The sequence below is a fragment of the Malaya genurostris genome, chromosome 3 (genome assembly GCF_030247185.1).
Source record: "Malaya genurostris strain Urasoe2022 chromosome 3, Malgen_1.1, whole genome shotgun sequence".
NCBI classification, from domain to species: domain Eukaryota; kingdom Metazoa; phylum Arthropoda; class Insecta; order Diptera; family Culicidae; genus Malaya; species Malaya genurostris.
This window is the reverse complement of record NC_080572.1, coordinates 82,281,530-82,305,200: the sequence shown is the minus strand read 5'-3', so window position 1 is coordinate 82,305,200 and position 23,671 is coordinate 82,281,530. Positions and strand designations below refer to the sequence as shown.

General features: G+C 37.4%; 1 protein-coding gene across 11 annotated transcripts in view; it reads right to left on the bottom strand.

Moving 5' to 3' along the window:
• Positions 1–23,671, bottom strand: part of LOC131438511 (alpha-catulin) — a 475,173-nt gene that overhangs the window by 65,879 nt on the left and 385,623 nt on the right. For all 11 annotated transcript variants that reach the window (XM_058608599.1, XM_058608597.1, XM_058608592.1 and 8 more), the window contains one exon: positions 4,236–4,339. In XM_058608599.1, the coding sequence (XP_058464582.1) occupies positions 4,236–4,339 (104 nt within the window). The remainder of the gene's footprint in view (positions 1–4,235; positions 4,340–23,671) is intronic.

Sequence of the window (23,671 nt, the reverse complement as noted above, 5' to 3'; positions counted from 1 at the left end):
TTTCGGGAGAAAAAACGCCACCTGGAAAAAGCGGAGTGCGAGGAAATAAAACTGCCATGTTCCATGTCCCAACGCATCACCTGTTCATCGACTTCAAGGCGGGGGGATAGTATCGACCGCATAGATCTATGCTTTCCTAGGAAGCTGACTAGAATGATCAAAGCGACTATGGACGGTGTGCAAAACTGCGTAAGAGTCTCGGGTGAACTATCCAGTTCATTCGGATCTCGCCGGGGACTGTGACAAGGTGACGGACTCTCATGCCTACTATTCAACATCGCCTTGGAAGGAGTAATGCGACGAGCCGGGCTCAACAGCCGAGGTACGATTTTCACGAAATCCAGTCAATTTGTGTGCTTTGCGGATGACATGGACATTTTCGCGAGAAACTTTGGAACGGTGGCAGACTTGTATACACGCCTGAAACGCGAAGCAGCAAAGGTTGGACTGGTGGTGAATGGGTCAAAAACAATGTACAGTAGGCGGAACCGAGCACGACAGGATTCGTCTAGGAAGAATGTCACGATAGACGGGGATACCTTCGAGGTAGTGGAAGAATTTGTTTACCTCGGATCCTTACTAACGGCTGACAACAGTGTGAATCGTGAAATACAAAGACGCATCATCTACGGGCTCCAAAAGAATCAGCGGTCAAAAAAGATTCACCCTCGCACGAAATGTACTCGGAAAGAAATCCGTTACTGCTGTCATAATTAGAAAATCATGAAACCAATCATTTTAACTTCTCATGAAACCATGAGCAAAAAGTCTTCTCCCATGAAAATTATTCATGATCCGAAAATGCGTTACTTGAGGAATGTATTTCTTTTAAAGCTCGTAACTCCAATTTTCTATTCGGATATCACTTTGAACCCTCTGCCTCAAGTGATGTGATGGATTGTTTAATGGATTAATGGTAAGACAAAAAGCAGACATCGAAAAAGCATGAACTACTGAAAATTTTTACTTGATCCTGAGGCATATTCAGTTTATAATTGTGTTGGTTTACCCACCGGCTGACAGAGAATTGACAACATAAAGGTAATGAACCGAAAATTGACATCATAAGTTTTACATTTTGTATGAATTTATCTGAATGTATTCTTACATATTCGATGTGACTGTTGTTGTTAAAATAATATTCCGAGAGATAACGTAAACCGAAAAATAATTTCGACTGGAAATTAGGAGCACCATCTAACGAAAATAAGATTTTTTTGTTCAACAAGTTTGATTAATTTGTTTCATAGATATAAGAACACAAGCTGTATTGATTCACCTAAATATTTCAAATAAGACGATTTTGCAAACGATGTTTAAAAAAAACAAAAAAGGAAAAATCGATCCGCGGTATTTGCAAGAATTCACCATAGAGTATCTTTTTTAGAGGTTTATGTTTTATGTTTTCGTTTATGTTTTCCAAATTCTGAAACAAAAAATCAAATCTGGAGCAATGAACGCAAGTAAACACGTTATTTTAGGTGTCGTGGTTGTTCAAAAACATATTTAAATTGTTGATTCTTCAGATTAAAAGAAATTCGTTGTGCTTTTCACTGTTTTGCTATTCAAATGTACATTATTTGAGACATTAGTTGAAATAATCGTATAAATAAATAAATCGTATAAACAATACGCCACACACTTTCACACCATTCCATTTATTTCATATATAAAATCTTCATATTAGAAAACATAACGCCTGAATTTTGTTGCAAAGATTACCATCGTAGCAGAAACACGCCTGAAGCTATACCCAACAACGTCAAATGCGTTACGCTTAATTTCAACGAAATCAGTCCAAATGGATCATGATCCGAGAACTTTTAATCATGGTGTATCATCATAACATGAAAAAATACTATTCTCCCCAAATCATGACTCGTTTTGCTCATTTCTTGAAGCAGAATTTTGCCCGTGTACCATGCACAAAACGCTTATAAGACCGGTGATCCTCTACGGACACGAAGCATGGATCATGCTCGAGGAGGACCTGCAAGCACTTGGTGTTTTCGAGCGACGCGTGCTCAGGACAAGGCGGCGAAGAATGAACCACGAGCTCGCTGCACTCTACGGCGAACCCAGCATCAAGAAGGTGGCCAAAGTCGAAAGAATGCGGTGGACAGGGCATGTTGCAAGAATACCGGACAACAACACTGCTAAACTGGTGTTTGCCACAAATCCGTTTGGAACAAGAAGGCGGGAAACGCAGCGGGCAAGATGGGTGGACCAGGTAGAACGTGATCTAGCGAGTATTGGGCGTGATCGAGGATGGAGAGAGGCAACCACAAACCGAGTATTGTGGCGTACTATTGTTGATTATGTGTTATCTTGAATGTGGTGTAGTGCAAATAAATGTATGTATGTACAAAGTATCAAATCTTAGATTAAACTGAGAGATCTTCAGATCAGTATTGGGAAAATCATGACCAGAAAAAAATATTGTCAGTATCACTTGTGAGAAAATCAGTTTAAAAGATGCCAGATTCACAGATTAGTCTGTGTTTCACAGATTTTCAATATGCTGCACGAATTTATAAACTGACACAGATTTCTGATAGCGATCACAGAATGGCAACCAAAAGTTTTAATAGGGACTGATTTGTCTTAAGCATCCTACGAAGCTAATGAATAGCATTCTAAGCAGCCCATTTTTAAAGTAATTACCCACACTTCAAAGTTCACGCGACGCAACTGGACGAGCTTCTAAGATAATTGTTCAGCTTATAAGCAGCGGGAAAGTTCACGCGGAACTTGTTCTGTACTTTCAAGTTAAAAGCGGATGTTTTAAGTATTTGTGGAACTTCTGGCCTCTCGAGAACAAGTCTCTAAAAGTCTTCAATATTCTGGGGAAAACAGAATAACAATGTATTTACGACAGGGCGCATGAAAGTGCCGATACTTTTTTTACTCACGAATATTATCCCGTTTTGCTGTGCTCTTATGGAAAGAGGACACAGATTTGGCATAGACTGATTTTTGAATCAAACACAGATTTTTGAAAAAAAAATCACTTGCCATCCTTGATCATGAGCATTTCATTTTTTGTGAATATAGCATTGATTTGATTGGTAAATTGTTCAGAGTTTGGTCAAATTCGCGAAATTTGGTAAACTTCTCCAAAAAAATGCGCATATGTAACATGTTTAAGGGTTGATTCGAAAAATTTGGGTCGAAAAAAATTGTTTTCCTTCTACAAAGATTCAAGATTTACGGGAAATTCATTGTGCGCATTATTATGCACGACCGTGCGCTGTTACCTTACCCTTGCGCACTTTTAGAACATGACTATATTGTGGCTGAAAGCTCGTAAGCGAGATAATATTTGTAATCTTTCATTTGAGGTCATTGTGAAGCAAGGTTTGAAGTTTCCGTAGACGTGTTTACGGTCTTGGAAAAAAGTAATATTTCATTTGTTATACTTTAAAAAGTTTAGGTGCGCACTAATCGCCACCTCTCTCCTACGAAACATACATCAATGTACACTTCAAGTAGCTTAAAAAAAGTAGTAGAGAAAAAAATTCAAACGCAAAATGTTGTCAAAGTTTAAAAAAGTACTTGGTTTGGCAGGCTGTTTGCACCTGTGGAATAAACGTTTAATGCTGTGAGTAGCGCCCAATAGAAGAGTTTTGGGAAATTATTACCTAAAATCTGAAAATACTGAGCAAACAATTGATCAAACTTCAAACTAAATTGACACTAAGCATCGAATAAGGTTGATTAAACATCAGCACAAAATGCAATGGCTTCAGTGATACGCAAAGCTCGTAAGTTTGCATTTGGAAAGTCAGAAGTCTAATTAAATAATGGCCTGATCAAACGGTTATGATATAATTAGGAAGGGAACTATATCAAGATTGACCGTTTATTCATAATCGTGCCCTGTTAAAGTGGGATATGAGATGTTCGATTAGTGATCTATTAATCTTGTGTCCGAGTAAATGCTCCGTTAATTGAATTAATTGTCACTGTCACACAATTGTTCGTGTAATTTAATTTGTTTGTCCAAAAATTGTACTTGTTTATTATGATTGCATTTTACAGGAAAAGAACACCAGACTATGACAATTGTGTTATGTTTCTCTCTTATCAATTTGCACCTTTCGATGGTCATAATTTATGTTACTCGCCCTGTAATGTTCTTATCATAGGTCAGACGAATGCTTTTGAACCAGCGAGTTCATAACAATACATTAATCAAACTTAGCACAGAAATCGTGTTGCATCCGGGTTCTTACCTTGGATGACGTCAGCAGCATCATGGTCGAACGTTCCAACACCTGACGCGCAGAGGACATCTGCGCTCTTCGTCGTTCATCCTTCAAGTCATTCTGTCGATTACCTACAGGATTCAGTGAGAGAAAGAGAAAACATTAGATTATTACAGGGCAACAACACATGACACCGCGAACATTTTGCAATAATCTCATGATGTGGCATTACCCCCTGCTCCCCACAACCGCCCAGCAGCAACAACAAACAACCGATCAGTTTAATTAACCCTATTAAATCTTGCACATTCGGTTGAATTTATGGCCGAGCAATTATAATCTCGTCAGTGTGGCTAATGCACAGTTCGGCTTCCCCCAGGCAGCTTGCCGGATCAACTCACGAACTCGAGCCAAGCTCCAGTTGGTCACATATCCTGTCAAGTCCAGTGAAAAGTGGATGTGCATTCAACCGTAACCGCATCATCAGTGCCATAACCATCGTCGTCGTCGTCATCCTCGTAGATATCCTCATCGTTCCGTGCTACTGGATGTGATCTACGAAGCTAAGGCACATGTGGAATCATGTTTCATCAAATGCGACAAAACTATGAGCTCTGGTTTTTAGAGAAAGATTTTATATGGCTTGCAGAGTCTGATTGATCATTTTTGTAGATGAAAATAGTTTAAACGAGTAGAAGTAATCAGTCAAAGTGCCCAATAAATCAGTTATAAAGAGGAATCATTCTCATTGTGTCTGTTTAGCTGATTTAAAAGCACCATATAATTAGACTCAGTATTAGCATTAGAGACCGTTCCGGTGTTGCCACTCCGTTTTTGATCAGGATTAATTAAAGTGGCAAAATGTTGGCTGTCATAAAGCAACATGCTTGAGAATAACACGTTGTTTCACATAGTGCAAGCTGCCTTGATAGTTATTTGCTACTGGAAATAGAGGAACCCTCTGCACTTGGACATGCATCACAGGATAGGGTAGTTTGTTAGTAAAAGTTATCATGTGTTTATTGCTCTTGGTAGCCGGCTAGCAATTTAAAGTTTTATCATGCTTAGTGTTAGTATGTACTTTCTGCTGAAAAAACCAATCACGGAACGATTAGTTTCCAAAATTTGCAAAATTTCTGACAGTCAGTTGATTTCAAATTTAAAACAGATTCGACGTCGCGATTCTCAATAGCCAAAGAGATCTTGAAAATTACTAAATAAAGAAGGCGTCGAAAGATATATTTTCATATATTAATTGCTTTTAATTTCATGTAAAACATTCATAATAAACTAATAGTATTTGTATTGACTTCGAGACAAGTTGTGTCAACCAAGTCAACTACCAAAAAGATTGCGACCAACTTTGATGATACACACTATTAGTTCTTACAAATACAAGAAGAACCACAAACACCAAATAATTCCGTCACATTCAATATACAGGGCGTTAGAGCTACAATATAATAGAAACTAAAACCAAAATAGAACTTTTATAATTTTGTATAAGACACTAATTTGGAGGCCAACATTAAATTTTACTGAAGAATGATATTTATATTATTATCAAAAACAAACAAACTCTCTACAGTTACTTGTTGGAAACTGTGCCATGGATAATCGTGCAATGAAGACCTTCCGCAGTTTCCAATAACGAAATGAATGATAGCTAATATTTCTAAAAAAAAAGTATCATTCAATCAAACATAACAAAATTATCTGTTACTATCTCGTGACGTTAGTGACGTTAAATAAAGTGGAATTAAATGCACAATTTTTTTTCTTGATCGTATATTCTCCTGCTATCTCCTGATTATGTGATAACAGAATTATATTTCATTTGGACTCTTTGTATGTGATCCTTGAAAATGAGATTCTTATCATATAGCTTGAATATATTTTAGTAAAGTAAGAAATATTCAGGTGAAAATTTTATTGCTCAACATAATTTTAAGGTAAATAATACAATGAGTAGTTTCAAAACTGGATGTGTGATATGAGTAACAAAAATTCTAAATCGCACTATTGTGTTATTTTTAAAATTGAAATCGTATCCTCTGTATTATGAATATAGTAAAATGTTATGAAATTGAATTTACAATTTCTTCTAGCGGAGGTTCTTTTTTAAAAAAAAAAGCTAAACCGATCACTTCGGGAGTCAACTGTAGAATATTTTATTTTCAATACATTTTTGACAGCAATATCAGATTGTAATCTTAATTTGATTTCAGCTCATCAATTTCTCAACTGATATCACATAACGTTATTATTTTGCTGTTTGCTTTTGGAAAAAAAAATCACGAGGCAAATGTTTTGTAAAACTCCAAATATGATAACAGATCGGCTGAAAAGTTCGTATCGTTTCTATGAGAGGGCGCTACTAGAATTAAATCCATACCATTTTCAGTTAGTACCAACCTTCAAAAGATACGTGTATAAATTTGACAGCTGTCTGATTATTAGTTTGTGAGATATTGCATTTTGAGTAAAGCTACTTTTGTTATTATGAAAGAAATGGAAAAAAAGGAATTTCGTGTGTTGATGAAACACTACTTTTTGATGAAAACAAGTGCCGCCGATACCAAAAAATGGCTTGATGAGTGTTATCCACACTCTGCACCGGGCGAAGCAACAATTCGTAAGTGGTTTGCAAAATTTCGTACTGGTCATATGAGCACCGAAGACGATGAACGCAGTGGACGTCCAAAAGAGGCTGTTACCGATGAAAATGTGAAAAAATACACAAAATGATTTTCAATGACCGCAAAGTGAAGTTGATCGAGATAGCTGACACCCTAAAGATATCAAAGGAACGTGTTGGACATATTATTCATGAATATTTGGATATGAGAAAGCTTTGTGCAAAATGGGTGCCGCGTGAGCTCACAATCGATCAACAACAACAACGAATTGATGATTCTGAGCAGTGTTTGGAGCTGTTATATCGAAATAAAACCGATTTTTTCGTCGATATATAACAATGGACGAAACATGGCTCCATCACTTCACTCCGGAGTCCAATCGACAGTCAGCTGAGTGGAGTGCACGCGATGAACCGAACCCAAAGCGTGGAAAGACTCAACAATCGGCCGGTAAGGTTATGGCGTCTGTATTTTGGGATTCGCATGGTATAATTTTCATCGACTACCTTTAAAAGGGAAAAACCATCAACAGTGACTATTATATAGCGTTATTAGAGCGTTTGAAGGACGAAATTAAAAAAAAACGGCCTCATTTGAAGAAGAAAAATGTTTTGTTTCATCAAGACAATGCACCGTGTCACAAGTCGATGAAAACCATGCTGAAATTGAACGAATTGGGCTTCGAATTGCTCCCTCATCCACCGTATTCTCCAGATTTGCCTCCCAGTGACTTTTTCCTGTTCTCAGAACTCAAGAGAATGCTCGGTGGTGAAAAATTTAGAAGCAATGAAGAGGTAATCGCTGAAACTGAGGCCTATTTTGAGGCAAAGGACAAATCGTACTACAAAAATGGTATCGAAAAGTTGGAAGATCGCTATAATCGCTGTATCGCCTCTGATGGCAATTATGTTGAATAATAAAAACGAATTTTGGCAAAAAAATGTGTGTTTCTATTGAACGATACGAACTTTTCAGCCGAACTGTTAATATTAAATGCAAAAATTGCATTTAAATAGGACTAAGTTAATAAGGCGATACAAAAATTCAAAAGTAAATTTCAATGGAACATCTATTCCTCCAATTCTATGTTGCGTTTTACAAAATGCTCCCTCCGACATCCTGTGGTAGTTGGCCGGAACCACAACCGTGATCGTTAATTTAAAACAGTAACATGGCTTATCAGTAGGTTCAAACGTTGTGGAAGACCCTGCACTCCTATTACTTCTATAAATCAAATCTATACGAAGAAGCGTTAAATTGTGTTTAATATAATAAAACCATGAGAAAATAAATCATCCCTTGAATTAAAAGATTAGACTTGCCTCTATAATCAATATTCAAAATGTATTTTTGTCACTGTATTTGGATTGCATATTGACATTGCGTATTGGACTTCTGACATCTGAATATCATTATCTACTAGTGAAAATTGCTACATAGATGATAATCAATATTCAGAATGATCATTCATAATCATATGTGTTTTTAAAGAATATCACTGTAAATAATTCAGTCCATTTTCGAAATCATAAATGAAATAGATATAAAACCAACCCAAAAGAATATCAAAAGTGTTGCTACAGTTATATGTGGAAAATAATTCCTTCTGTTTTGTTTCTTATATAAGCCATATAAACTGCAAAATTTTCACTTTACAAAAGTGATTGTCCCCAGGTCACCATATGTGATTCAACTTTAGCTTTTTAAAAATCTATCTGCCATTACTTGCCGCAAAATTTCAACAGCACGGAGTACGAACATGAGAATAGTATTCGGTGAAATCTGCATAAACTGTTTTCATTAGTTTTATAGCAGTAGAAAGTACATTATATGTATCTTAGCATACGATTTTAAACGACGTTCTGAAGTGGACTATCAGTTTTATTTATCAGTTTAATTTTTAACAAACCCAATCGTTTCGCCATCTTCCAATGATAAGTAATGATATTACGTTTAAGTTTTCCAAGCTAATTTGTGATGTTCAACGCACACTTTTTATCAGGGCAATATATACGAGACAATTAAACTTTTTAACTTCAGCAAAATAAAAAATTGTTTCCATCGCATCGCTAATTTTTGTCTTCAATTTTTTTCGAACACTTGCACTCATGATCATGATCATGAGACATTTTGAGTCGCAGTGAATCAAAAATTGACTCAATGTAAGCGCTATCCGTGCCTGATGATACCTGCTCTTGAAATGGTAGAGAATGGCACACGGCGGAATAGCAACCAGCAAGAAAAAGCAAGATCTCTTCTCTCTTGCGAGTCGCTCAGGCAGTCACATATTAAGCATAGCATTTGCCTCGTCCGGTATTACAAGCTTTGCTGTTTCCGTTCTTGAATCGTTCGCAGGCGGTGAACGTTAATGAGTTGCGCGAGGTGAATTTCAGCAACCCTGAATCTAGTCTGTTCCGAAAATATCCTTATTTCAAGGGTTTTCAAGGAATATCGATAAACCGGAAGTCGCCAGAGTTGGTTTCAGAACAACCTCAAACATTGTTTTCTTGCTTCTAATTATCAAATCTATTCCAAAAGTATCCCAATCGTAAGAGTTTTTGAAAAAAACATCTTTACTCCGGAAGTTGCCATCTTAGATCTCGCAAAGACCCTAATTATTGTTTTCCGGCACCAATTCATCAAATCCGCTCTGAAAATATCCATATTGTGAGGGTTTTCAAGGAATATCAATAAACCGGGAGTCGCCATCTTGGATTTCCAAAATATGCACCTCAAACATCATTTTCCGTAATCTACTCTTTGAACCCGTTCTAAAAATAACCATATTGTAGTAGTTTCCTTGGAATGTAAATAAGCCGGAAATCGTTTTCATTGTACGCGAAAACCTCTTTGTACGAAGTAGGTTCGTAAAAAATTATGTTATTTGGGATTTGGTTCGTGAAAAAAGGTAACGTAAAAAAAGTATTCGTAAACAGAGGTTTGTGAGTATTGCGATATATAAAATTGTATAAACATATCGAAGGATGTATTTACTATCCTATGCTTTCAAATTCATCGGAATAAAATTATTTCCTAATCTGCTGGTTCAGTAGATCTCGAACTTTTTTAGCCCTTTTGAATGCATTATTCTTTGTACTACCATTCAAGTTCAAAATTTTGTATTGATGGATTAACATTTGGCTTTTTTGCAGTTAGCTTGATTTCCGAATGTAAAATAGAAAGAAATCGTAAAATAAAGAATGGTAATTCTAGTTCTTTTCAAGCAAACATTGGGTTAGTAAAATAGCCGAAAAAAATCTAAAAATAACGTTGGTATTGGTACGAATGATAAGCGCTTGCGTGCGGCATTAATATCATCACATCCAGTGTAGTTCAATTGGCAAAACGATTTCCCCGGATCGGAGAAGATTACGAATTAAGAGCTATCTTTGAGAATGGATTTCGAACACATCTCTATTTTCTATATAGGGGTGTAAATCAGAAACTCAAGAAAAACTACACGTAGATATGTGGCCAGGTTTTAAACACTTACAGCTCAGTCTGTTTTGTATCAATTATTAATATTATTTCATCATTTGATAGGAAATATTTCTATGTTTCGATTTGAATGTATCAAGCCACGTATTTTTAATTATATATGATTGAAATTTTGATTAGTAGCGAACAGTGTCCTCTTTGGCTGCTAAAAATCTTTGGCATACCGGATTTCCCTGCCATAGACGACGGTTTTGAAGGAGTAAGCGATGTATCAAAGAGAGAGCATCGCTCTGATTGGTCAATCGATGCAAAAGCAAAGCTGTTGGATGCACGCGAATCTATAAATAGAAGCGAAATTAAAGCTAACGTTTCAGTCCTACTCGTAGCATGCTAGAGGTAGGTTGTTGCTAGACAGCAAGACAAAAACGTGCCATAAAACGATTTGAAGCTTTAAGGGCTGATGCCAGTTGTTAGCGTAAAACCGTGTGACTCACTGTGCGTATTACATTTCTCTCCATGCTCTCTCGTAAATGTGTAAAATGACTCTCGATGTGGCCGGGTGGCCAAGAAAGTTTTGATATTTTCGGTTACAAGTTTGACTACATCACATAAAAACCAATAAAGCTACCGCTTGTTTGGCAGCCTTACTGAGCCGATTTTATTTCTCTCTCATGTTTCGTTACGTTACCAGGATACAAGAGCAGAAAAAAATGGTGCCGCCATAGAAATGGACTTACCATTACAAAAATAACATTCAGTTAATTTTTATCGCAACAATCGCATCTAAACTAAATTATCTAGACATTGTCAGGATAGATTGTTGATCCATGCTGTTCAAGGCGAGATATTCAATGAACAAGTTGAAAGTTGCCGTTTTCAGCTATGCAATTCTTCCTTTAGAAAAAGAGGCTTTCCCGAACGCTAAAGTCAAACAATCATTCTGAAATTTTCACAGAATAATCTAAACTAATTTTCTAAGAGATTGACAGTTGGGTTTTTTGATATTCGTTACCGTTTATGAGAAAATCAGATTTGAAGCGTGAAAATAACTCTTTAAAACGCCCTTAAACAGCCTCAGCCCTCAATTGGTATGCTCTGATCTTGTGTCATGCAAGCTCGGAATTCCATGTTAGGTCGTTTCCCCATAAGAAATTGACAACTACCCCTGGATAAATTTTGAGTGCTTAAGATTAATGTCTAATTTATATTAGATGAACTCGATTGATAATTTGATTGATAATTAGATGTACTCGATGATAATAAGTTTATCGCTTCGACCGAAATCGCAGAATGGTAGAGAAACTTAACGCTAAAAAAACTGCTTGCATAAAAAACTTGAACACAAGCTTGGCGAAGAGAAGCTTAATTATCGAAATCGCAAGTATGTACAAAGATATAATTGCATATATTTGGGATAATGGTGTTATTTCGTCGGTTATAAAACAAATGCAAATCAAGACAAATGATGTTCGGTGTTGGTTCGGATTGATTGAACCTTTTGATTGTAGATCATTAGAAATTCTGGTTGCCTTGTTCCACATCAATGGCTCGAGCAACCCCATGTGGCTGATCCTTGTAGTTTTTTCTTATACATCTGATCATGTTGAGTACACCCAAACCTCCGTTTATTTACACTTTTTTACGTTACCTTGTTTTACATAACGGATCGGAGTCATTTCGCCGAAAGCCGTTTCGCCGAAAGCCATTTCACCGAAAGGGTTATTTCGTCGAATGACATTTCGCCGAATGGGCCATTTCGCCGAATGCCATTTCGCCGAAAGTCATTTCGCCGAAAGCCATTTCGCCAAGAGTCATTTCGCAGAATCCTGAAATCGTCCTGAAATCGTAATTGGAATAGATTTAAAATAAAGACAAATAAAAGATGATAGCAGATGATCACAAAAACACTCATTTTTCAGAGCTATTTTTGATAAGACTCGGAAAATCCTCCGAATTTTCAAGCCATGTTCACCCTCTAGATAGATAAAAGTATTTCAAAGGTGTGTATGTTTTTGGTTTTGGCAAATTTTTCAAAATTTCCATCGAAATTTTCCTAAAACCACCCGCGCGCATGGTACTTGGACGATGGCCTTAACGCCCGTTTTGTTGACCTACAATTGTACTTCTTGAATGAAAATTGATTCTTGTACTCTTGAGTTCCCATGAAAACTTGTTGACTACTAAGCATCAAAGCAATTGCATAGGTGTATCTACCAGGCAAATGTCTGTGGTATTTTCCGTTTATTAAGTGAAAATGAAACCATATCTAATGCGGCTACGCCACATCGTTTCCGTTCATGTGCTGTCCGACCTCGCTACCGCTCGTTTGGACCTAACTAAAGCGAAGAAACTTAGCTTTGAGTAGATCGGGCAAATGAGGCGGTTACAGGTTTGTATGCAAGAGGCCGCCGCTTCCGAAGGCGGGTCGGCGGCCGACTCAGCTGGCGTCGCCTCGGCGACTTTGTGCCGCCGAGCCATTTTGGCTTCGGTTATGTGGCTGCATTATACAGGAGACATAACATACAGGAGACATGATCCTTTCTGCGAATGAATAATTTCGGCGAAATGACCCTTTCGGCGAAACGACTTTCGGCGAAATGGCAATAGGCGGAACGACTTTCGGCGAAATGACCCGCTCCCTTACATAACTCTTTTCTCGATCCATGGAAACTACTACAATATGGGTATTTTTGGAATGCGTTTGAAAAGTAGAATCCGGAAAACGATGTTTGAGGTCGTTTCGAAGTCCAAGACGACTTTCGTTTTATTGATATTTTTTTGAAATCCGTATAATACGAGTATTTTTGGAATGGATTTGAAAAGCAGCTGCTGGAAAATGATGTTTAACACTCGCGGAGCTCCAAGCCTGAAAAAAAGTTGGAACGGTAATTTTGAGCTATCAGTTGTTACTTGACCAATTTCGATAAATTTTACACCCTCGAATTTTGTGAAGTTTGTAGATTATTTTAAGTATTTAATTATTGACGATCGTTCAGGAAAAACTAATGGAAATCTGATTTTTCCCGTTCCAAGTTTCTTTTTAAAGCTAAAAATATGCCCATTTTTATGGATCTCATTCACTTTTCTCGGGGATGGTTTGACCGACTTCCACAAACTTAGATTCAAACGAAAGGTCTCGCGGTCTCATACGGAATTCCTGAATTTCATCTGGATCCGACCTCCGGTTTCGGAGTTATTGGGCAAAGTGTGTTCAATATTGTACACCGTCACTTAAACCGGCGAAACAAAAAACGCAAAATGAAAAATGAAAAAAGAAATGAAATTGAATGAAAAGGTTTTATGGTCCTACAAAAAATTACTACATAGTTTCGGATACAAAAAAAATCTAAATCGTCGTTTAGAGTACGATGGCAAATAGGGTAAGGGCTCCCTATTTCATCTCATTTGTAAGGACGTCGCCTTCAAACCCCGATTTAGCCACTAAAATCACTGTAACTATTTCATATTACTGCTTCATTCGCCTTGCTCCACGTTGAAAATTTATTCACATTTCTTGAAAATTGAACTAATATTTATAAAACAGCTAAAAACACTAATGATGTTTTCACTACTCTGCTCCTAATTTCATCTCAATGGATTTTTATTCATCCTACCGTTGATCTTTTATTCATCCTATAAATTAGCAATGGCGACAGCAATCAAAACAAAATATTCCACTATTGCACTCTCACCCGCATTCGCATGGCTGCCAGATGGCTGACTAAACGCTGCCAGCTGGAAAAATATGGCTTGCAGACATTCTGGTGTCCGACTGCCTTACCGCTGCCAGATATACAACTCAAACGATACAACCGTACCCACCAGGATTTTTCCACATTATTATTATTGGTAAAAAAATTTACTCGTTGAATTATCTAATTAATGGGGCAATGACTTACGGAGATCTATCTTTTAACATCATTTGATTAGTGAAAACAGATAGAACAGATATAGACTTTCTATGCAAAGTAATACATATTTTCTATGAAAATACATGGCATCTCTGTATACAGCCGATGAACACACACACACACACACACACACACACACACACACACACACACACACACACACACACACACACACACACACACTTCACAGCGTTATGTTGGCGTATAGCGGAATGAAACCAGTGCTACTAGATTTGCCCCAATGGTTATTTCATTAGTATTTAACACGCTCTTTCTGGTAATATTCGAAGCCAAAACAGTTTTATTTAAATATTAATATCAATAATATAATTAAACTAATGTCACGGATACCAAAAACATACTTTTTGGTAATAATTTGAAGAAGAAAAACAATTTATTTTTTGTAACAATATGAGATAACTTGGCAACTTTGCGAAACCAAATGAGATGAAAACAAAGCGCAATCAAGTGAACTAAGTGAAAAACTTTCATCTCATATTTTTAAAGACTTTTATTGTTTGTCGGGTAATTCTTGAAGTTTTAAATCGTTAATTAAACAAGTGGCAAGTGAACATTACTAATTATGAAGTCATCCAGCATTCAATGGTAGTGTAATTGTGCGAAAAAGTGATCATGTTTTTAGACGAATCGATTAGTAGATAATCAGAAACATGACGAACTGTAAATCTTGAGACGAAAATGTGTCCTAAATTGAAAAATGAGTTTATTTTAAATGAAAAAATGATACACGAAGAACTTAAACCATTTCTTTCAATAGGAAAGTGTGACAACAGCTTTCATAATCATTTTAAAACATTTCACAGTTTGGTTCAGGTAGGTTTTAGAATATTATTCATGTTCAAAGTAATGAGGTGAAGGGATGAGATGGAAATAGGAGCTCAGATGAAATAGGGAGCCGTTGCCCTACGTATAATATTTTCAAAATTTGATTAAAAACTAGTAGAATTTGTACGTCATGTTTGATGGCAATACGAAAGGACATCAGTTTTGCGAATTCCACAGAAATATTTATGATGTTATGAGTAATATGAGAACGGCATCATTACACCACCAGGTGAATTGAAACAGGTTTTACCTCTTTTTATAAATAAGGAGTGTATCGAAAAGTAGTTAGCAACATTGATTATTGAATAAAAAAGCGACAAAAAAACATATTGTGACATCAGTTTTCGATATATTGTAGAAAAATTACATTTTTTTGCATTTCACTGATTATATTGAAGAAAATCCTAGTTTCTGTGAAAGGCTCGCCTTTTGGACTTGACATTTTTCGTTAAATTCTGCACAGTTACTTTTGTGACGTTCCTGGTTGCATCTGTCCAGTTTTTTTGAACTCCTGCATGTTTTGGGACACTGTACCTTCCTTCCGAAAGTGCCGCTTGACAATTGTCCAATACCTTTCAATTGGCCGAAGATCCGGGCAGTTCGGTGGGTTGATGCCCTTTTCCACGAATTGTACATTATTTTTTGACAACCACTGTAGAACGAAGTTGCCGTCATGGGCTGAAGCCAAATCCGGCCAGAAGACAGGAGGAGCCTTATGTTTTCTGTACAGTGGCAGCATTCTCTTCTTCAAACATTCTTTCTCGTAGACCTTGGCGTTAATTGTGCCCTTCGTGAAGAAAATCGACGACCGCAAACCGCAGGTATAAATTGCTTGCCAGACCAACACCTTCTGCCCAAACTTTTCCATCGCCACCGTGGTGTCAGCGTCGTCCTGGTCCTGGTACACCGATTTCGTATAATATTGCGGTACGGGCAGCGCTCGTGAGTCTTCCTTGGCGTAGGTTTCGTCGTCGGTCAGGATGCATCCGTCTTTATTCTGTAGAATCCGGTTATACAGTTTTCGCGCTCTTGTTTTGGCCTGAGCTTGCTGTATCAGGGACTTTTTCAGCACCTTCTGTTTCTTGTACGTTTTCAGGGAGTTTCGAACTTTGATCCGTTGAATCATCCCGATGCTGGTGTTGAACTGCTTGGCCAAATCCCCCGTCGACGCCGATGGGTTTTTCTTGATGTACTCAACCACTTTTAAGTCCCGGCCAGGCTGTTTCCTACCGGATCGGAGCAAATCCTTCATAGAAAGGGTCTTACCGAACTTCTCGATAATATTTTTGACACTGGTGAGGTGCACTTTTGTCCGTTTTGCAATTTCGTTGTACGTGACACCACTGTCTAAGCACCAAGTGTGCAGAATTTTCTTTCGCGTTTCCGGATCAATTCGACTCATCATTGAAACGATAAACCGTACCGAAACCAACCGATTGCGCAGCTGTTATTGACATGTAAACAAACATGTCACCGCAAAACACGCTGCAAAAAATTAAGCCATTTTAGAGTAATAACTGTTTGAATGTTGCTAACTACTTATCGACTTTTTTTGCCATTACATTCCTTTTGTGGAATTTGGCCTTTCTGTTTCAACAGACTTCGCAGCCGATTCTTAGCGTACAGAATCATTGCATGGCTAGTACTACGATCCTACTGACACTAAGAATCCTTCCAGGTCGGGGCTCGAACATACGACAACTGGCTTGTAAGACCAGCGTCCTATGCATTGATTCGCCAACCCGGGACAACTACTTATCGATACACTCCTTATAAAAAATTGGTATTCGCTCAAAATTTCCTTGTTGCGGAGGGCCCAGCGTCATATACCAATCGATTCAGCTCGACGTACTGACCAAATGTCCCTGTGTGTGCGTATGTGTGTGTGTCTGTATGTGTGTTGTCAGCGAAGAGGTCGAGATATCAGAGATGACTGGATGAATTATGATCAAACTGATCGCAAATGGAAGGTCTTCCCGTCACTCTGAACGCTATTGAATGGCTTTGAGATCGGATGTTTACTTTTGATGTGGAACACATCTTTACTTTGTATATATTTTTTACAGCTCCTTATATTTTGTATCAATTATTAGTATTATTTCATCATTTGATTGGAAATATTTCTAAGTTTCGATTTAAATGCATAAAGCCACATATTTTCTATTATATATGATGGTAATTTTGATTAGTAGCGAACAGTGTCCAATTTTGTCTGCTAAATATATCAAAGGGAAAGCATCGCTCTGATTGGTCAATCGATGCAAACGCGAAGCTGTTGGAAGCACGCGAATCTATAAATAGAAGCGAAATTATAGCTAACGTTTCAGTCGTACGTGTAGCATGCTAGAGGTAGGTTGTTGCTAGACAGCAAGACAAAAAGTGCCATAAAACGATTTGAAGCGATAATTGGTATGCTCTAATCGTGTGTCATGCAAGCTCGGATGAAATTCAATGTTATGTCGTTTCGTCTGAGAAATTGACAATACTCCAGAGTAAATTTTAAGTGCTTAAGATTAATTTCTAATTTATATACGATGAACTCCATTGATGAGCTTGAGCTTGATCGACCACCCCTGGTTGCTACTCCGTTACTGATCGGGATTAGCTGAAATTGTACAGGGAGTTTTTGGATGATCCAACCTGAGACTGGTAAATCATCCTTCAATGTACATCTTCTGGTAATCCCAGAATTCATTGATCAGTACCGGCGCCAGCCAGGCCCGAACGTAGTTCGTCTATGGAATGGGAAGGAATGTTAGTCCAACACTTGTTGTTACTAGAGGCCGTATATACTACTGCGCACTCCACAAGTGTCACGGGAGAAGGATATTTGTTAGTAAAAATTTCAGTATTGGTATTATTCGCGCGCGAATCAGTATGTTCCGGTTTCAAGATGATCGGATGCACCACTAAACTCACTGACTTCCCGAGTGAACGTTTCAACAATATCCTATATTGAAGTCCCGGAAAGTTTTGATTCACAGCTCTTATTTGAGGAAACTGAAGAAAAATTTGCAATACTATCGCGTAAAGAATAAACACTTCCCTATTTTTTATTAATGAAATTACGTGATACAAAAAAAACGAGTGAATAGGATTTAGTCAAAATAGTTGATTTATTTCATTGTTTATTTGGAGCAGGGAAAAGCACGGTGGAGTTAGTTCCTGTCAAACTTGCTCTCCAACAGGCATAAAACCTCCTCATCTTTAGCATCAACAGATTACAATCGTCCAAATGATACATTCTAAGCAGTTGTTATAAAATCATTTTAAATCACCAAATAAAGGTCAACAGATTTCACGCGCGTCTTGATTCTGTATTATTTCCGCTTTATTATTTTAATTATTTATTAAAATTATTAATTGGTTACATTGGTTGATCTGGGCAGCCGGCTGCCGAGAAAAATTTTAATTTATTGGTTGAAATGTTGATATCAAGTGTTTTTTTACTATGTATTAAATATATCGATTTATGTTACCTCTGTTATTAACTTTGTAATATCAACGGATTGGCGCAATAGTTGATTTTTATCATTCAATTTATAATCCTGAAAGGCAATCAATGACATGGAAAAAGGAAACATTCCAAATAAAACTTTTCTCCGAAGCTATACGGAAATTGATAGATTGAATGAAGAGATAATTTAGTAAAATAGAGTAATCAGAAGAGAAACACTGAAAATATCTGATGACTGCAAGGAAAAAAAACTCTCCATGTCGTAAAAGACGACAATTGCAGGAACCCAGTGGATATATTCATTTTTTTCCGCCGGATTCCACACGGCATCTAGGCTGGTACTGTCCGGAGAGATCTAATATATACTATCTATCTCCTAGTGGACCCCAGCCCCTTATATAAGATGAACTCGATTGATGATGAGAAAAAGTTTATCGTTTCAACCGAAATCGCAGAATGGTAGAGAAACTTAACGCTATAAAAATAACTGCTTTCATACAAAACTTGAACACAAGCATGGCGAAGAGAAGCTTTAGTATCAAAATCCGTATCGCAAGTATGTACAAAGATATAATTGCATACATTTGGGTTGTTTGTGTAATTTCGTCGGTTATAAAACAAATACAAATCAAGACAAACGATGTTCAGTGTTTTTTCCTAATCAAGATCAATCTAAGCAGATTCTCGTGCAATTGCGGATTCAAAAGTGTGACGATTGATTGAACTGTTTGATTGTAGATCATTAGAAATTTTGATTGCCTTGTTCCACATCAATGGCTCGAACAACCCCATGGAGCTGATCCTTGTAGTTTTTGCCAAATTTTTCGACTTGAATCGACTTTTCTGACTGGTTCGATTCTCTTCCCTTTACGTAGGTTTCACCCTACATTATTATGCAGTTCGGATTACCAGCAAGTATCGCTTCGTACAACTTTCCTACTCTTGGCCTGATCAATGTTCCCGCACTGAAACCTACTTCTTCTGCTCCAACGCCTCTAGTTCACCGTTTATCGATACGAGGAATAGCGGAATCTTTCTTTCCATCATTTTCGGTTTATCTTCAAAGATGTCATCTTCAGCTGATCACTTTTCGCACGGAATACTTACTCCTTTCATTTTTGATATCATTATCGGTGACGGTTTGGGTTATGTACACCATTTGTTCGTAAAATTGTGACGTTGTACAGCTGAAAGAACACAATGTGAAGCAAACTAATGGAAACAAATAAACGGCTACACGAGTGGTTAGAGAAAGGTGAAAACAAAAGGCGCATTTGACGGATAAGTCAGCTGTTTTCGACGGTGACCCTATTTTCTGTGTCAGTCAATATTTCCAGACATCAATGTAATGTACCATACTCGTAATATGGTGCGGGTCATTAACAGTAACGCTGACGGGTATGTGACAGTGAGCATCTGTAGGTCGTGATAAATGTTGAAAAAAATAAAATATCGAAGAACTTGAAGACTGCGTAGATCCTACTCCATCCTTCTCCCAAAGCATCACAGTTTTAACTGGGATCAACTTTTGCCACTAGTGCATAATAGAAACAGCCGGTTCGGGTACTCACGAGCGAACCCTTTTCATTGTTTGAATAAACTAATTCCCCAATGGTACATTCTGCCATGCACGATAAATAAACTTTTTTTTTCTCCGGTGGACAAACATCCATATTTCAGCGGTAAACTGCAAACTTCAGCTTCGGCTATGCAACAGAACGGTTGTCCTAAGAGGAATGCTTGCAATGAATGAGCAATAACTTATGGCACGGTCTCTGCTGCGGCTGCTGACTGTCTCAGAACTCGTTGCTGTTTGCTGATCAAACATTTCGGCGGTGATTGCGGCAGTAGAGTCAATATTGGTACACTCTTAGTGGTGTTCAAGTGGGACTCCGTTCCACTAGATGCCAACTCTCGGTGCAGGAAGCAGCATTCCAAGTGAAAAATTATGCGATTCCAAAAGCCATCCTTGTGGCCAGGTTGCTTTTCTCATGTCAAGAAAGGTACGGTGATTTTTCGTCCAGTCTAGATACTAGCACTTGAATGTAGTAAGAAAAGGATACCGCAGTCTGGCTTTGGAGAGACGTGAGATATGAGAAAATCTATTCTACACCACTAGGTGGATTAGGAATGATTCTGATACTTGATGTTAGAAAAAAGTATCGCACTTTCTCATGAATCTGAAGATATGGAACAGTGAGTGTTCTTTCCGCAATGATCTATACGACCAAGATTAGTTGGTTTATGAGAAATCAATCGATTTTGTCTGCAACCAATTCAGTTGATGGATCGAAATGATTTTTTTAAAACTTACTGCTCCAGTTTCCAGACATTGTGTTTCAGAGCCTTCATTGTCGTTCTACAATCGTAGCTTCTCTATTGACAAAATGAGATATGAAATAAGCGAGATCCCACGTATCAGCATTTACGACCCAGACCGACCATAAAACCGTTTAACGACCGTAGACATCATCCGGTCCGGCTGTGCACATTCGGTAAATATTTTACATCCAGACGATGTCGTTTCGAAATACCCTGTCTGGCTGCTTTAACCTTCACCGTCACCCACCGAGTGCCAATTGAAACTACGTAAGTGGGTTTCCCGCAAGGACATTGGCGGGGGTCGGAGATGATAGAAAACACATTACCTGCAGCCGGAGACACTTTGCCGCATGCTACATGGACGGTTCTTCGAGTTTTCAATCTCACAGCTTAGAGTTACTGCGGATTTAGCATTGTCACATGCGAGTCGAACAGTTATGGAAACTAGATGTGTTTGGAAGCTAGAGACTCGTTAGTTTTTATGGTTCTTTTTTTCAATAATCTGAAACGTAGTTTTTTGTTCGTCGCGCATTATCCTTGCCGTAGGCACGTTTTTTTCCTCATAAATACGTTTATTTCAGAGGTTTTCTTCCGCTATAACATCTACCATATATGGTACTTTCAACCTAATATATATCTAATATAGTCTCAACGGTTACTAATTTATTAAAACATATTACTACTAGTTTCCTTAAATATCTCGTTTCCTACCATATCATTGATTGCTTTAATGAAACTAAGCAAATCTTCTATAATCCTAGTCCTAATTCTGTTATTTTGTTGAAATTTTCCAGTATTTTTGCCTTTCTTATATATTTTTTTTATTTAACGTACTTTGTCAACTGTATAATCAATTGGAAAATGAGCAAGGGTTTTTTTGTGTATCAGCTTTTAGTTCGTTTTAGTAAAAATAAAATTGGGCACTCGAAAACAGATTTTTCAATGAAATATAGAAACGTTATTTTACTCCGAGTAACATATGAGTTTGCGCTTTCCAAACACTGGTAGAGTGCTTTAATGCTTTATAGAACCTGGTAGCCACCTATTCTCGTCATCGCTTTTGATTTACTCGAATTTGAAAGTAGGAAAGTACCAAACACTAGCTCTGAACTGGACATTAATGGAAAAGCATGGTTATTTGTAAGCAAGAGCCTAAAAATACTGTCTCTCGATTAGATCATGTTTCAATTCAGTCTTGGTTTTTACGTTACCTCTTTTTAAGTAAGTCTTTTTATGAATCAAATCCCAAATAACGTAATTTTGTTTTACGAACCAAATCCCAAATAACGTAAAGTTTTTTTTTACAAACCTACTTCGTAAAAAGAGGTTTTGGCATACAATGAAAAATATTTCGAGCTCATTGGTTATATCGTTTTTCGCACGGTTCTTTTTTAGCAACATAATCGTTCGAATATGACATATGTCATACTAATTTATGGCCATCTTTGTGGGTTATGCTGGTTCCTGAATACCGGCTCTGGAAGTACCGTAAATAATGAGGTGGAACTTACTTTAACATTTCATGGAATTCAATCGATTGTCACACTTTTAAAATCAAATTCGATCCGATTTGCAGTTTCGACATTACAGCGTATTGTGTGATTAAAATCTCAAATTGCGGCTTAAAACGACGGTCATTGAAATAATTTCATGAGAACTACAACACCGATGAATATTCATGCAAAAAATGTAAATAGTGAATCAATAGTAATTAAAATTTGATAATTTTATCAGCGACCGTAGGGTGGTGCTATTTGGAAAATTATAAAATTTTTGACTAATGTCGATTCAATACTCTACAGAATGGTGATTCATGCTTTATTGAATAATATATTGATAGCAGTGGTGGTGAACGATCGGTTTCTAACATGCGAATCGTCGAAGTGCCTGTGATTTTGACTGTAGTTTTTAACGCGTTACTGCTTTGCTAATCAACTGCAATATAATTCTTGTTTTGATGTTGTAGGTAGGCATGTACCGGCTGAGAAGAAGACACAGTGCACTGCAGTGTTTCTGTGTTGCTCTAATAAAAAGTGTTTTTTCAGTGATTTTAGAAAGTTCTAGTGAAATAAGTAGTTTGATTATTGATTTTCAGTGATAGTGAAGTCGTGCTGAATAAAGGTTTGGACAGCGAGACGGATCCTGGGGGGAAGGGGGAGACAGGGAGACAGATTAACTATTGCTAAAATGTACTCCGAACCACTCCAGAAACCGTTACATCCGAGTTGATTGATGTAGGCGTGAGTGTCTGGTTTAGATATTGATTCTCCTCTAGCTATCTCTTGTGCGGAGCTAACTATTTGCTCTCGATAAGTATCAATGGAAGCTAATATCTCTTATCGGACCTTGAGCCTAAGCCCGTAACTATATGGACTAAAATGATGATTATTTAAAGTAATTCCATACAACTGATGAATAATTGCACCAAACAAGCAATCGCCATCAGGGGGAATGCCCTGCGAATCGCGGTAATGCTCCATTCACACTATTTCAAAAGAGAAAAGTAAAAATAATCCAAATATTGAAATTAGATTTAATCAATCAAAATGCTGAACACGGAGAACGGGACAAATTCGTTTCAAATAGGAAGGACTCGAACAGAGTTCGGATGAGTTGTTCAATGAATACAGCAATCAGAGTTGCCAGGTCATTTATTCAGGAACCTGTGTTGGGAACAAGAGCATATTTGTTCTACACTCAAAATAATAATTATATTATAGTTACGTGCAAAGTTATGTGAATATTTTCCACCCTACTTTTCACGTAGGTTTTAATGGACTGGCATTTAAAAACTGTTTAATGTATAATCCAGTAAAAGCTACGTGTTTCATAGGTAAAATATAATGTACT